This window comes from Peromyscus eremicus, chromosome 19, assembly GCF_949786415.1.
Source record: "Peromyscus eremicus chromosome 19, PerEre_H2_v1, whole genome shotgun sequence".
NCBI lineage: Eukaryota > Metazoa > Chordata > Mammalia > Rodentia > Cricetidae > Peromyscus > Peromyscus eremicus.
The window spans coordinates 55,200,557-55,217,732 of NC_081435.1; the positions used below are offsets into that span (position 1 = coordinate 55,200,557).

Below are 17,176 nucleotides of genomic sequence, written 5' to 3' on the forward strand. Positions count from 1 at the left end.
CTATGAATGGCTCTGGATTCACTATGTGAAGGAATAAGGATATTAGAAGTAAGTTACACTGTCACAGTTCTATTTATCACTTCCTCCTACTCTACAGGCTGCTTCATGCAGTGGGCAGGAAAGTAAGAGTCAACATAGTTGAGTGGGATCCATGGCCTTAGATTATCCCATGAAGGCAAACTATAGCGGCAAGTGAAAAACGTCATTTCCAGTCAAGAATGATACTGAAATTCATTACACAATTGGATGGCGGCTCTGTAGTATTCATTTATTCACTTATTTATTTTGAGTCAGGATCTCATGTAGTCCAGGCTGGCCTCAAATCTGCTACATGGCTGAGGATGCCCCCAAACTGCTGCTCTGCTCCTATCAGCTCTACCTCCTGAGTGTTGGTTACACGCTAGCACCACCATACCTGGTTTTGTTCAGTGCTGGAGTTCAAATCTTGGGCTTTGTGTATGCTAAGGCAGTCAGTACTTTAGAACTGGGCTAAAGCGCCAGCTCCAGGGCCTCTGTGAAGTTTAATGGGCCTGGCCAACCCCCAAAGCCAGCTTTGACTTTGTGTGTGTGTGTGTGTGTGTGTGTGTGTGTGTGTGTGTGTGTGTGTTGAGATGTGACTACACATGTGCACTCTGTAACAATGCACATGGCAAAGTCAGAGGACTCTGACAACTTTTAACAGTCAGTTGTTGTCTTCCACCATGAGGACAGAACTCTCAGTGATCAGGCTTGCATGGCAAGTACTTTTACCCTGAGTCATCTTGCCTGCCCCCTATTGTTTTTAAATAATCTGTTCAAGCAACTGAAATGCTATGTAATCCCAGCATATTCCAACTTGGGAAGGAGAGGCAGGAGGATTAAGAGTTTAATTAAAGCCACCCTGCAGTACAAGAGATCCTCCCTGTTTCAAAAGAATATGAGAACTCAAGCCAGTATTTTAAGAATATCTTAAAAAAAAAAAAAAAGATTTAGTTGGGTGGTGTTGGTACAAGCCTTTAATCCCAGTACTCAGGAGGCAGAGGCAGGTGGATCCCTGTGAGTTTAAGGCTAGCCTGGTCTACAGAGTGAGTTCCAGGACAGCCAGGGCTATACAGAGAAACCTTGTCTAGGAAAAAAACAAAAAACAAAACAAAACAAAATAAATAAATAAATAAGCAAATAGGATTTGTTTCTATTTTATGTGTGCGAGTATTGTGCCTGCGTGTTCCTATGTACACCGTGTGTGTGCCTGGTGCCTAAGGGGGCCAAAGAGACGGAGTTATAGATAATTGTAAGCTGCCTAACCTAGGTCCACTGCAAGAGCAGCAAGTACTCTTAACTACTGAGCCATCTCTCTATTCCCTAAGAATATCTTTTCCACCTCAGAGAAGGTTTCTCTGTGTAACACCCCTGGGTGTTCTGGAACTCACTCTGCAGAGCAGGCTGGCTTCGAACTCACAGAGATCCACCCTGCCTCTGCCTCCTGAGTGCTGGGATTAAAGTCATGTGCCACCACCGCCTGGCTCAACAAATTAATTTCTAACCCTTAATGATTTCCGCATTACTGAAAGCCTTTAGAAATCTCTTAATTTTAGATATTGTATTCAGAATCCCCTGCCCAAGAGTTATAAAAGTGTTTTTACTACCTATACATTGGGCATGGCTGTACGTATGTTACACCTGGCAGGTAAGGAACAAATATGGTTATTTAGTGCTTCTGAGCTTAAATTCAGACTAGGAGGTCATTAATCTAAAAAGTGCGCGTGCACTGCTGACTGATCTATTAACTGTCCAGGCAGTTACTAATTGGGAAGGCACCCGAGCCTGTCTGCTCCTGACATGACGTACAGGGTTAGTTCTCTATCCCAATGATGACAGAGTACGGTGGCCCTTGCTCTGGGTCAGGTGTTCTGTAAAGTATGCACTTACTCTTCCTTGTGCACATGGCCTCCAGTACCGGGTCCTCATAGAGGGAGGGAGACGCACTGCTGCTGCTGGTGGACTTGTGCAGGGTTTCCTCCTGAAACAGCAAATTTGTACACTTCTTCAGATCCCGAGCTACTGGATAACACCCTAGTAGACAGACACTTTAACTTGAGATACCAAATGACAATGTCAAAGGCTCCAGGCGAACTACAAGGGGTCTAAAATTAGGGATGAAAGTGATGGGACAGGGAGGAGAGATCAAGCCAGTAAGCAGCATGCCTCCAGGACCTGTCTGCTTCCTGCCTTCAGGGCCTGCCTTAAGCGCCTGCTGCCTTGGATTCCCTTAATGGTGGACTGTCATCTATAGGCTGATAAACCATTCTAACTCATGTTACTTTGGAGCATGGTGTTTGCCACAGCAACTGGAAAGCAGACTAGAAACAAGAGCTTTATCCACCAGGCTCAGCCCCAAGACTTGCTCTTCTAATGGAAATGAACTTCCCAGTGTTCCATGAGGTCCTGAAAGAGGTCCTAGTGCGGGGTGGACTTAGCTGTAGTTCCCATTCCATTTCTAGCTCTTGGACATAATACTTCTGTGTGCATCTGATGTAAAAATATGTTTTGACTGGGCAGTGGTGGTACACACCTTTAATCCCAGCACTCGGGAGGCAGAGGCAGGCAGATCTCTGTGAGTTCGAGACCAGCCTGGTCTACAAAGCGAGTTTCAGGATAGGCTCCAAAGCTACACAGAGAAACCCTGTCTTGGAAAAAACAAACAAAAACCAACAACAACAAAATATTTTGGTGTTTAAAAGCAAGGGATCTGTATGCTTCTCAAGACAGGAGGAAATGTTCAGGCAAACTGGAAAAGTAAGTGGGTAGGGAGGAAGAAAAAAGAGGAGGAGAAGGGAGAAGATGAGCCTCTCCTCCCTTCTTGAGACTTCTACTTGTTCACTGTACAGCCTCAGCTAGTCAGCAGAGCCACCACAGACAGACATAGAAGGGATGAGGAAGATGTGTGCACGATGAGTCTGGCTAGTGAGAACCCCATGCGCATGCCAGGGCCCGGCAAGACCACCATCACACAGAAACAGGGAAGGACCCTGCCTGCCTGTTACAGGCACATAACCAGTACTGAGGCTTCTCTAGTCCTTCCAGAACTTCAGTCTCTGAACTTCTGCCTGGCAAACATGTGTCACATCAGGCATGCTTTTAATTCCCATTTAATTAGAAGCAATTGGAAGGTTAATGCCATTACACGTCTGCCTCTGCATTTGATACTTAGTGAAGACATTCAACAATGGAAACTTTGAATGGAAAAAAAAAACTGAGGAAAAAGAAGAATTTGGTGAAAAAGAAACAAAGAGTGGAAGAATACATGACTCGGGGAACAAAATTTACCAAAGTGAATAGAGTCTACTGTGTGATATCGGAAACACCTAACAGCTTTGCATTTATGGCCACTATTAGAAAGCAAAGAGGAGCAAGTCAAGCAATCAATGTTGGTCTAGGGGTTTCCTGACATGAGAAATTAAAAGAGGAATAGGGGGAGAACCATCTCCCAAATTAGGAAACTTTGTTCCTTGCTTCATATTTCTGGGGACTAGCCCCAAGTTCTGGACCCAGAAGACTGACATCATCAGGTGGCTGACCACTCTGCTAGAGGATAAAAGGACTGGCCGTCTCACCAAATGGAGGATGCAGGGACAGACGGACGGATGGGCACTCCTCAGCATGTTAGGATACACTGACAGTTAACAACGTAAAATGCTTGGGCCAGTGTTCTCTCCACACACTCAGAGGGCAGGTACCATGTGGAGGACTGTCTTCACTATTTCTCACTATTAACCAGGTGTTTTGTTCATTACCTGTGTAAATATCTTGCTTTTACAAGATATATATATATATATATATATATATATATATATATATATATATATATATATATACACACACACACACACACACACACACACACACACACACACACACACATATACATACATATATATTCATATATATATTGGTTTTAATCAGGTAAAAGATAGTTTGGAAGTAGCTGATGTTGAGAGAGATGTTTAGGATGAATACAATTTTTTCCCACTGAGATAGGGTTTCTCCATGTAGCTTTAGAGCCTGTCCTGGATCTCGTTTTGTAAACCAGGCTGGCCTTGAACTCACAGAGATCCGCCTGGCTCTGTCCCCGAGTGCTGGGATTAAAGGTGTGCACCATCACCTGGCAGATGAATACAATTTATCTACCAATATTAAATTAAAGTTGAGTTTCATCAATAGAAGCTTTTACAAAAAATATTTATGTGTGTATAAGAGGATTCAAGACATGTCCCCTCAGCATGTCCCCCACATAGGCAAAGTCTCTTTTTGAACCTGGGGAAGCCAACAAGCCCAGAAATCCTCCCGTCTCTGTTCTCTGCCCCATTAGGAGCTAGAGCCCCAGCCACAAACACATGTGGGATACCTGGCTTGTCATGTGGTCCCTGGGACCTGAACGCCAGTATTCGTGAGTATGCAGCAAGCTCTCCTAATTGCTGCTCTATCTCTCCAGCCCCATCAACAGAAACTTGGACAACATAATACAAAGCCCCAGTGTGAACAACAGCTGGTTTAGAATAAGCCATCTGCATATCTGTGCTTTATAAACACTAAAGATTTAATGTAATTAGAAGTCATAAAATTTTTATCTAAAAATGAACACAAAGCACTCGTGGACATACATGTGACTATACTTAAAAACACCAATTTAAGGCCGAGTGCTGGTGGCGCATGCCTTTAATCCCAGCACTTTGGAGGTAGAAGCAGGCTGATCTCAGTGAGTTTGAGGCCAGCCTGGTTTACAAAGTGAGTTCCAGGACAGCCAGGGCTGTTACACAGAGAAACCCTGTCTCAAAAAACCAAAACCAAAACCAAAACACCCCACTAATTTAAAAATGAACACAAGAAGAGAAATGTGCTTAATTCTAGGCCCTTGTCTAAGGTCATTTACTTTGTTCCATAACTCTGTGGTTTCTCCCATTACTGACTAAAGTTACTTTATCCAGCATTTAGTGACAAAGGCACCAACATTCACTTCCCTTCTGGACACCTAAGTGCTTGCTTAGTACACTAACTGATAATGGGTCACAAGCATCTCACAGTGGGGATCGGGGGCAGCTCTCCAACATCTATATCCTTAGGAAACATGAAGTATCTGCCTTCCAAAGCATTCAAGGAGGGGTGATAAAAGATCTGTGCTGGTTGTAATCTGGGAAGCTTAAAAAGAAAAACAGGTGAAACAGTAAGACACTGATGTCAGTAACAGGTGTGTGTGTGTGTGTGTGTGTGTGTGCGCATTTGTACTTGATTGCACAAGTACACATGTCTTCAAAGAAGCCAGAGAAGGATGTCTGTTATCTGATGGTATCACTCTATGCCTTCTTCCCTTGAGACAGGGTCTCTCTCTGAACCTGGAGCCAAGTTGACAGTCAGCAAGTGCCAGTGATCCTTTTGTCTCCATACCCCGACAGTGCTGGGGCTACAGGCATAGGTGCATCCATATCCCACTTTTTGCTTAGGTGCTGGGATTTGAACTCAGTTCCTCCTGCTTGCACAGCAAACACTCTTACCCACCAGACCATCTCCCTACCCCTGTTGGGAAAAACCTCTAGTAGAGAAACCATATTATTGGTATTGTTTTGGATGGTGGTGGAGACAGAAAATAAAAGAAGTAAGTAGTAATTTTTAACTCAGATGGACATGGGAAGATGGAGCCAACAATGACAATGATGTAGGTGCGCCCATGCACCATAGAGAAGAGTGGAAGAGTCTAAGTTAGGGCCAGGCAGTGGAGACCTAGCAAGCAGCAACAGGCCATTCTGATACTCCGTAGTGCAGCAGATGAAGGAGGTGCAGCATGGATGTGTGTAAACTGAGCAGATGAGCGTTCTCCCCTGAAGGGCACAGAGTAAAGCAAAAACTCCAGGGCAAACAGCTCTTTTCTTGAAGTTTGTTGGCATTACAATTACAGAAAGAACCATCCTACATGTGTCTGTGTGTGCTGCAGAGGGAGAAGAACCTACAGAAACTGTCTCAACTTTATTTTCTCCTTCTCAAAACAAAGATGACAGTCACATGAGTTTTAAGGTTGTTGACTTTCTTACTCCTACTTAGAATCTAAGACTACAGATCTCAGTTTCAGTAGCTCTTTCCTGAGCATATCCACTACACTGGTCTGTAGTAACAACAGTAACTATCCTTCCTGCTAGCCACGTTAACTTCAATCTTACTGACTGAACCATGAAGAGATGAGGAAAGAGCTCAAGGAAGTGTGTGTGGGGGGGGGGGAGGGGGGACGACCAGGGTCAGAGGGCCTCTCCATGCCTGGCATCCTTACCTCAGAGTCAGAGCTGTCCAGCTCAGCCAGGGTCGGGGCTTTGAGAAGCTTCTTCCGCTGTGCAGGGCCTTGCAGGGCAGCACCCACCCCATTTTCTTTTGTTTGAGATGTCAAGCCTCCATTCACCACAGATGATTCCCCAACAGTCTGTGGAGATTCTGGGGTAGTGACATCTAGTAAGAGAAAGGCAAAAGCTTACCTTTTCTTAAGCCAGGAAAGGGAATCTGTGTTAGAAGCACAACCAGGTGACAGCATTTCCATGCCACACAAATAAAACACAAAGGCTCAGTATAGTGATGCCATGCCTGTGCATATGGAACATTTGTTAAAGCTATTGTCAGATTACAGGAAAATTGAAAATGAATAACTGTATATCCACATTTGTAGTTTAGAACTCAGAGTTGGGAGAAATCCTAGGTAAGTGAAATAAACTGAGGCTTACAGAAGCTGGCTGTACTCATGCTACAGGGCCAGTGGTGGGTAGAGGAAAGACACAGCACACACTGTCTCCCTAGGGTAAGATCTAAAAATGTCTTGTCCTAAAAATCAGGGAAGCTAAGATCTATACTCCTGTAAACACATTTATGTAAGCACAAAGAATCTGGGGCACATCTCCTCAACACAGCAGATTTACATTATTAAGGGCTCACATCTGAATGAGAAAGCCCTTCAACATCCGAGAGAAAACACAGCAGTATACAGCTGGCATAACGGAGACCGGGCTCAAAGTCTACCTCGACTGCTAGCTGGCTGGGTAAGCTCTCTAACCTCCAGTTCCTCCCCTGTAAAGCAGAGTCGTACCGATGTAGCTGGTTATGAGGGTTAAGCAGGTTAGTAACTGTGACTGACATACTGGGCCTAGTACAGTCAATGTTAGCCTATGTTAGTCAATCTAACACTGGTTTCAGCTCTCCTTCTAAGTAACCCAAGCCCTTGACTGACAGTGGTGTGGGCCAGTGCTGATTCCCAAGGCCTGCTTTTTGGTACTCTAGCCTGGAATCCTCCCATGAAAGCGGAATTGATTTTCTTGAGCATTTCTAACAAAGACTTAACATGGATTACCTCAAACAGCTTGTTGGAGCCCACTAGGTTTCCTAGTGGCTGTACCCAGCAGGACTGCGTAAGAGGTTGATTGGACCACGGGCCTGGGTACCAGGTGTTTGTAAGGGTCTACACTTGACTGTAACTAGCAAGGGGGAGGTCTTTTGATCCACCCGTGATACTGTTATAAATAAACCTTTGGAATAAAGCTATGGGCCAGTGGATAAGGATCCAGGCTCACCCGAGTCTATCCCGTGTTTTTTCTCCACTCTATTTCTAACTAAGTCTCTTATCCCTCACTCCTCAAGAGTTCCTGGGGTAAATAAGTATGGGGGCTGGTCCCCCACAATAGCTAACTATGAAACTGGAGAAGTGAAAATGTGGCAATCCGTTCATAATTTAATGTGCAGACCACAGCAATCACCTGCTCTTTGTATACAGAATCACCGATGAAGCTTTTGTTGGGTAACGGGCCTTCTAGACACTAAACTGAGAAAGACTTTGGGAGGTGAAAGCATTGTAATTGGAGGTTATTTTCCTCTCAACAAGTGATATCTATATCCTTGAAGTAGAAAACACTCAGTATTTAAGTATGTTCTTATTAATTTTTTTTAAAAAATAGGATCTAATGTATACCAGGCTGGCCTTGAACTCACTATGTAGCTGAGAAGGATCACCTTCTGATCCTCCTGCCTCCACTTCTTGTGCTAGGATTACAAATGTGCACCCCCATGCTCAGTTTTTATGATGCTAGGAATCTTACCCAGGGCTTTGTACATGCTAGGCTAGTATTCTACCAACTGAGCTATATCTCTAGCCCCCTTATAAATGTATTCTTACATTTTCCTTGACATTATTTAAAGGAACAATATATATCACTTCCTATTACAATGATATATTCTTATTTAATATTTACAATTTCTGGCCAGGTGTGGTGGTAAACGTTTGTAATACACAAAGCTAAGGCAGGAAGGCTTACTATGAGCTTGATAGCCTGGGATACATTGCAAGTAGCAGGCCATCTACTAGGACATAAAATAATTTAATGGCTGGGCAGTGGTGACACACGTCTTTAATCCCAGCACTCGGGAGGCAGAGTCAGGTGGATCTCTGTGAGTTTGAGGCCAGCCTGGTCTATAGAGCTAGTTCTGGGACAGCCAAGGCTACACAAAGAAACTCTGTCTCAAAAAAAAAGAAAAGAAGCCGGGCGGTGGTGGCGCACGCCTTTAATCCCAGCACTCGGGAGGCAGAGACAGGCAGATCTCTGTGAGTTCGAGGCCAGCCTGGGCTACCAAGTAAGTACCAGAAAAGGCGCAAAGCTACACAGAGAAACCCTGTCTCGAAAAACCAAAAAAAAAAAAAAAAAAAGAAAAAGAATAATAATAATTTTATGATTTTTATAGATCAGGAAGGCCAGAGAACAGGCCCTTCAAAAATTGTAGAAGATTTGAACAGGCTAGAAAAGATGGGAGGACTGAAGGAACAAAAGAGGAGAGAGAAGAAAAGGGAGAAGACAGGGCTTAATAATTTATAATAAAAAAATTTTTTTGAGCCCTGGCTTGATATGTAGACTATCTTCCTGCCTGTCTTCCAGATGCTGGGATCACAGGTCCACACTATTAGAATTGGCTGGGGAAAGAGTTAATGAAGAGAACCTGACACTGTGTTCACATATTTATTTACTTTGTTATTAACACCTCAGGTATTAAGTAGCTAAGACAAATTGGTTGTATAAAGTAAAAGGGGAAAATGGAAAAGGTAGCAAGATTTTATACAAATTATAAAGGTAAAAATCATTAAATAAACCTTTCATAAGAACATACAGGGAAAGGTACTTTAGAAAAGTATTTTACAAGTTTTCCAGAAGACAAAAGATGGTAGAAGATTAATTTCTATTCAAGACAACAGAAGCCAGGCTTGGTAGCTCACTCCTGTGATCCCAGCACCTGAGAGGCTAAGGCAGGAGTACTGGCAGGAGGCTAGCCTTGGCCAGAGAGTAAAAGCCTGTTTCCAAACCAACCAACCAACCAAACAAAAACTAGTAACAACAAAAAAGGAAAAAAGAAAAAAGGCAGTAAGTGTTTAATGTGATCTTAAAGAGTACACTTACAGTCCCAGCACTCAGGAGGCAGAGGCAGGAAAATCTCTCTGAGTTCAAGGCCAGCCTGCTCTACATAATGAGTTCTAGGGTAGCCAGGGCTACACAGTAAGACCCTGTTTCAAAACAAAACAAACAAAACACAAACACAAAACCAAAATAAAGAACTATATGAAAGAAAAGACGAACTGTGCACATTCATGTGCCTCCTCAGCCACTCGTGCTCCAGCAGAAGCTCGGGAGACAACTCGCCTCCCACAAAGAGAGTGAGCAACAAGAATGAAGCCAGCCCCCAAGACTGGGCTCACACTGTCAAGGCAAAGAGATTTTACTGGCTACATATTCATTTACTATGCTGTTAAAAAAAAACAAAAAACCCTCAACTATTACATCACACCTACATTTTTTTTTAAAGATTTATTTATTTATTATGTATATGGAAAAGGGCACCAGATCTCATTACAGATGGTTGTGAGCCACCATGTGAGTGCTGGGAATTGAACTCAGGACCTCTGGAAGAGCAGTCGGTGCTCTTAACTTCTGAGCCACTCTCCAGCCCCCACACCTGCATTTTTTTTGTTCATGTTACTGCTTAAGAAAATTCAGAAGTCATTTAAGGTAGATTAATTTTTTAAAAATATTTATTTTTATTTTATGTGTACGAGAGTTTTGCCTACATGTACGGATGTGCATCAGGTATGCACCTGTATAGACCAGAAGTGGTTGTTAGATTCCCCCGGAACTGAAATTACAGATGGTTGTGAGCTGCCATTCAGGTGCTGGAAATAGAACCTAGGTCCTCTAGAAGAGTGACCCATTAGTCCCCTCAACCACTAAGCCATCTCTTCAGATCCAGGGTAGATTACAATTTTTAAATTGTGTTAATATCATTTAGATTAAAAATATTTAAATAGTGTTGGTGTGATGGCTATTCTTGGTTGTTAACTTGACTACATCTGGAATTAACCAAAACCCAAGCAGCTGGGCACAACTGTGAGGGATTTTTCTTAATTAAGTCATTAGAAGCGGGAAGACCCACCCTAAATCCTGATCTTTTTGGGTGGGAAGATCTACCTTAACTAGGCCACACCTTCTGGTGGCAGCCTACATGAGGGCACAGAAGAAGAAGGAAGAGCTTGCTCTGTGCCTGTTTGCTTTCACTCTCACTGGCAAGTTCACTCCCTCACTGGTATACTGAAGACCATCTGAGACATCCAGCCTCTTGGACCAAACAACTTTAGATTCTTGGACATTCCGACATGAGACAGCAGACAGCCATTGTTGGGATAATCGGACCACAACTTGTAAGCTAAAACACTCTATTAATTGATATTTGTGTATGTTATCTACATATAATATATATTATGTATATAATTCATTCTATCAGTTCTGTTTCTCTATAGAATCCTAACTAATACAACTGGCAAAAACCAAAGCCTGGTATGGTGGTGCATGCCTGCAATCCCAGCACTTGGGAGGCTGAGGCAGGAGAATCGCCACGTTCAGTGATCAAGGTCTGCTTGGGATACAAGCAAACTCAAAGCAAGCCTGAGAAACCCTGCCTCAAACAAAGAGACTCCATTGGGAAAGTGCTTGTTTAGTATGCATAGGCACTGGGTTCAAGGCCCAGCACACATAAACTCAGGCATGCTAGTATTCCCTGTAATTTCAGGGCTCAGAAGTGAAGGCAGGAGGGTCAGAGGTCATCCTTGGCTATACAGCAAGTGTGAATCAACCTGAGCCACGTGAGACCACTTTAAAAAAAAAAAAAAAAAAGAAAGCCGGGCGGTGGTGGCGCACGCCTTTAATCCCAGCACTCGGGAGGCAGAGACAGGCGGATCTCTGTGAGTTTGAGGCCAGCCTGGGCTACCAAGTGAGTCCCAGGAAAGGCGCAAAGCTACACAGAGAAACCCTGTCTCGAAAAACCAAAAAAAAAAAAAACAAACAAACAAAAAAAAGAGCTAGGGAAGTAACCAGGTGGCTTAGCACTTGCCCACCCTGTACAGCACTCTGGGAATTCAAGCCATATTAGTCCCCTACACAGACACAACTTGGCAAAATAACATATGAACTGAAATTTAGGGAAAGCCACTAAATGACAAAAGCTGTCTTGGGTTCAATTCATTGTCAACGTAGGGGACAGGAGAAGCTTTCCAATGGCTTGATGGTTCCCTGAACAATATGCTGAGACCAGCAGCTGTCCTGTGGCTCACTGACAGAGATGTAGAAGTTCAAAGCTTTGAGGGGAATGTGACTGGTAAAAAGTTCTGCCAGGAGGCTTCCGGTGGGCTCCAAGACCAGATACTGTGCAAGTCTCATTTCCTATAAGACTTGACACAGGGGTTGGGGATTTAGCTCAGTGGTAGAGCGCTTGCCTAGCAAGCACAAGGCCCTGGGTTCGGTCCTCAGCACCCGCCCAACAAAAAGACTTGGCACAATACATTTTAAGGAATTTGATTATTTGTATTTACTGTTGAAATAATAAATACTATTATTTCAGTGTATTAAGTGAGAAAAGTCATACTGTTATTTTTTATTTTATTTTATTTTTTTTTGAGACAGGGTTTCTCTTTGTAGCCCTGGCTGTCCTAGAACTCACTCTGTAGACCAGGCTGGCCTCCTGGGATTAAGGTATGTGCTACCATACCTGAAAAGAGTCAAATTCTTAAAGGAAGAATTTCTTGAGGGAAAAAAAAAATGATAATATCTATAAGCAGAGCAAATGTTAAGGACATACAATAGAGATGATTTTAGAAATTACCATATTTTAAATTCAGAGTCTAAAAGGCATACCCTTCATATTAAATACTTGAATAACTTTGTGTCTGCTGATTTACTTAGAGGAAATGTGACTAGAAGAACATGGATTATATAGCTAATATTTGCAAGAAAAAATAAACCAGACTTACCTCAATTGATGCTGAATGGCTTATTAGGATTTTCACTAAGAAATATTTCTAAGACACCCTTGAACAGAAGAATATACTTGCTTATGTCCCACTCTGCACTCAAGTTCAAAGTCGTTATCTATGCTACATGTGTAGACTGTTTACTCCTTAGTCTGTTCATTCTTCTACTACAAAGATGTACTTTAGTCTTTAAAACTGAGAATGGATTAATCTTTCCCACTTATCATCAAATGCAACAATGAAAACACGTAAGCAGCACAAGCAGCCGACAGGGAAGCTCTGGGAACCACACGGAACACCACCATGGCACAGACAGACTACAGCAGACGATGAACACGGACAACAAATCTGTGCTGCCCTGATTTTCCCTGACACAGGGCCACCATGAGCCTGTAAGAACACCAGAGATCATGTGCGAGAGCATGCATACTGTCCTGATCAGCCACACTCCAGCCTGCAATCCGTATGTTTACGTAGCCTTCTGCTCCTTATCCAACCAATGGAAACATGAGCAGCAGATATCCAGAGTGACAGTGGCCAGCTTTTAGAGATTAGCCATAGCACACATGGTCCAAAATTTTGGTTTTATTTTCCAGTCTAAAATTTTTACAGGTTCACTGCACGAATGGTTCCTAAAATAAATAAAATTAGCTAAATGGATAAAGAAAATAGAAAAGGCTCTTTAGTGGTCAGTCAAAAATAGTTAAATGAAGACCAAAATATTAAAGTCATGCCTGAGAGCTACAAAAATAAACAGAAAATTTAAAAAATATGTGGAAACTAGCTTGTAGTTAGAAGACAGTAAATATTCAATAATGACATTAGAAAAAGATACTAGAACTCACTGGCTTGTTAAACATGAATTTATATGCCAACAATTCTTTTTAACTTCAGAGGCATTCCATAACATTTCAAGGAACATTCTGGAAAAACACATCTTACCTCATTTTAGCTTGAAACAGTGACTTGTGAAATTAAGAATTTAAATTTGAAAAGTAAATATAAGAATTATGAAAAATATGAAAATTTGCCCATAAATATATTTAAATTTTTATTTTAAACGGATCTAGTTTTATAATCCAATATAGCCATTTTCGGTTATTCATTGAACCACTATCCCAGAGTACTAAACAGAAATTGTAAAACACACTGTAAACTTAGGGCATACATCAGAGGAGGCCCTGACAGTGATCTTCTGTGACCAGCACAGAGCCATGAATGACAGGCTCTACCCATTAAGCAGAGGGGAACAGAAGGCAATTTCTGCCCACTGAGGCTCTCAGTGTTTTAAAGAACAGGGCATGGTTTCTTTACAGTTTTTTTGGTTTTGTTTTGTTTTTTTCTGTTTCCTTACAGAAAAGGTCTGACCCAGTGAGAGCTACCACATGCTGGGCAGCCATATTCACAGCCTGCCTAGGGCAGCACAGCTCTTCTGGGAGGCTGCACATTCACTGTGGTTCTAATTAGGTGTACTGCTTTGAAATAGGTAGGCTACTTTATTTTACTGACCACAGCTCAGAAGAAAGCTTTTCAATTTTCTTTTCTGACATGTCTAAACAAGCAGACAAATGAATGTGATTCACAGAAACCACACAGCCCATGTCAGGTGTGAAAGTGCTTTTTTTTTTTTTTTTTTTTTTACCTGACAAGTCAAAACTGTGAGACATGCTAAGTGGCCGCACTGCTGAAAAAAAGAAAACAAACAATAAAGAGAAAGTAATTCAGCCATTAGGGATACACAGGGAGACAGGACAGGGAGAAGGGTCAGAGCTCTCACTGGCACTCCCTGGAGGCTAGCTAGAAAATAGTGGATACAATTCTGAAATATAATAAAATCACCTGAGTCTTAATTCCAGTTCTATGAAAACGACAGAATAACAACATGAAGAAAAAAGTAACATTTAAAAAATACACTGAGCCGGGCGGTGGTGGCACACGCCTTTAATCCCAGTACTTGGGAGGCAGAGGCAGGCGGATCTCTGTGAGTTCGAGGCCAGCCTGGGCTACCAAGTGAGTTCCAGGAAAGGCGCAAAGCTACACAGAGAAACCCTGTCTCGAAAAAAACAAAAAACAAAAAAACAAAAGACAAAACAAAAACAAAAACAAAACAAAACAAAATGCTGAGAATGAAAACAAGATAAAGAGAAAAAAGACGAACCTCATTCCCCAAGAACTGACAGCATTCCTTTTGTATGCAGTGGTCAATTTTATTCAAAAGTTATGTTCATCATATAATAAGTTTGTTGTAAATAATAATATTTGATGATCAAGAACTAAGTGGTTAAGCATTTTCATCCCAATGTGCAAATTAAAAGTTTTAGATGTCTCAGGAAAGTGAATAGGGATTTGTGTTGATGAGAATAATTTTCCACCTGCCATTCAAAAAAACAAAATACTCACTTCTACACACTCAAATATATTCCAGATTTCCCTTGCTCAGGATAGCAAATAAAATAATACATATTCTCAAACGACTCTTTAATCAAGTTTACTAATATCTTTTATTGAGCTCTTTTCTGGTATAGGAACATAACTTTTGAATAAAATGACCACCTCATACAAAAGGGATGCTATCAGTTCTTGGGCTATGAAGTTTCTCTCTCTCTCTCTCTCTCTCTCTCTCTCTCTCTCTCTCTCTCTCTCTCTCTCTCTCTCTCTCTCTCTCTCGTACCTGTTAAGCTAACTGAACCTGGGCTTTATGCAGGGTAGACAAGTATTCTAGCAACTCTGCTACATTCTTGGCTTGCCTTTTTTTGTTGTTTGTTTAGGGTCAGAGTGAAATCCCTAACTGAGGCTCTCACTTTTCAGCTCCATGTATCACCAAAAGGACAAAGAGGAAGGATCATAGTATTTAAGATGTTTAGAAAAGTACCAGTGACGTGAAAGAGGCCAAGGTACAATAAATAATAATAACTTCAGATTTGCTAGGAAATGGCCAATACAACAGTAGGAGAGTAGGTAAATACATCATTTAGACATTAGTTGGGAGATCATGTTCTAATAAATCATGTTTTGATTTATGTTTAATGATGAAAGATGTTTAGGCCATAACCAATGATAACCCAAGAGAATAACATATTGTAGATTTGTCATTATTTAAAATTTTTTAATTTTATTTTTTATATATGAAAGTGCGTGTTTCAGAATACTAGCTGAGCCAGTGAGCAGTCACATAAGCAGCACTCCCAGTACCCATATGGCTGCTCACAACCACCTGTAACTCCAGTCCCTTTTCTGATGTCCTCTTCTGGACTCCACAGGCATCAGGCACACACATGGTGCACAAACTTACATACAGACAAAACACCAACACACATAAAGGAAAATAGTAATAAAAATCTTTTCTCTTTCTTTTTTTTTTGGGGGGGGGGCGTTTTTTGGAGACAGGGCTTCTCTGTGTAGTTTTGGTGTCTGTCCTGGATCTCACTCTGTAGACCAGGTTGGCCTCGAACTCACAGAGATCCTCCTGGCTCTGCCTCCCGAGTGCTGGGATTAAAGGTGTGCGCCACCACCACCCAGCCAAAAAATCTTTTTAAAGTGCTATTAAATTCAGTCAAGTTTCTTGATAGAAAGTCAACATAAGACAAATGTATTGTGTGTTGATATAACACATGTGAAAAGAAACACAAGAAAACAATATTACTTGTTACACCACAAAAATAATAAACTAGGAACATTAATAGCATGGAAAATTATAAGACACAAAGATGGTCTGTGCTCATAGATTGGAAGAATTAATATTGTTAAAATACCCATATACCAGCTAGGCGGTGGTAGCACACATCTTTAATGGAAGCTCTTGGGAGGCAGAGGCAGGTGGATCTCTAAGTTCGAGGCCAGCCTGGTCTACAGAGCAAGTTCAAAGACAGCCAAGGCTACATGGAGAAACCGTCTCTAAAAACCGTTATATATATACCATATACCCACTGTACACAGAGGCACAGGCCTTGAATCCCAGCATTTGGGAGGCAGAGGCAAGTGGATCTCTCTCAGTTTGATACCAGCCTGGTCTATAGAGTGAGTTCCGGACAGCTAGGGCTACATGGTAACCCTGTCTCAAAACCAAAACAAAACAACAAACATCCATATACCCAAAGCCACCTACAGATTCAACTCAACAGCCCTCCTCAAAATAAATAAATAAATAAATAAATAATAAAACAATCAGTGTTTCTTTTTCTTCTCCTCTCCCTGTGCCCCTTCTCTTTGTTCCTCCTCTCTCCTCTTTCTAGGGTACACACTGTATAGCCCAGGGTGGCCTCGAATTTACAATCCCTCTATCTTCTGCCATCCAAGTGCTGGGATTATAGATGTGTGTTCCCATGAAAATCCTTTTTCTTCTCCTCTTTCCTTTTTTTTTTTTTTTTAAGGCAGGGTCTCACCATGTAGACCAGGTTGGCCTCAAACTACAAAAAGATCCATCCACCTCCTCCGCCTTTCCAGTGTTAGCATTGAAGACATGTGCCACCATGCCTAGGGATTAATTTTAGAGCCTCATTCATGCTAAGCAGGCACTCAACCATGGAGCTATAGCCCCAGGCCTCCAGAGAGTCTTCTTTTTAAAAACAATTTTCTTAAAGATTTAATTTTTGATGTCTGAGTGTTTTGCCTGCATGTAAGTATGTACATCACGTACATCCATGTATGTGCCCTCAGGGGTCAGAAGCATGGGATGGGGGCTGTAGCACATTCCCTAGAACTGGAGCTACAGACAGTTTTAAGTTGCCATGTGAGTACTGGGATTTGAATCCATGTCCTCTCAAGAGCAGCCAGTGCTCTTACCTGCTGATTCGTCTCTCCAGCCTCCTGCCCCCTCCATGGGAATCTTAATAG

The 17,176-nt window shown here is 42.0% G+C and overlaps 1 protein-coding gene across 4 annotated transcripts in view; it reads right to left on the reverse strand.

Moving 5' to 3' along the window:
• Spire1 (spire type actin nucleation factor 1) overlaps positions 1-17,176 on the reverse strand; it is a 123,401-nt gene that overhangs the window by 13,364 nt on the left and 92,861 nt on the right. For 3 of the 4 annotated variants that reach the window (XM_059246611.1, XM_059246613.1, XM_059246614.1), the window contains exons 9-10: positions 6,296-6,468; positions 1,909-1,999 (exon numbers count right to left, since the gene is read on the reverse strand). In XM_059246611.1, coding sequence (XP_059102594.1) covers positions 1,909-1,999; positions 6,296-6,468 — 264 coding nt within the window. The remainder of the gene's footprint in view (positions 1-1,908; positions 2,000-6,295; positions 6,469-17,176) is intronic. The other variant, XM_059246612.1, reaches the window with a different exon arrangement.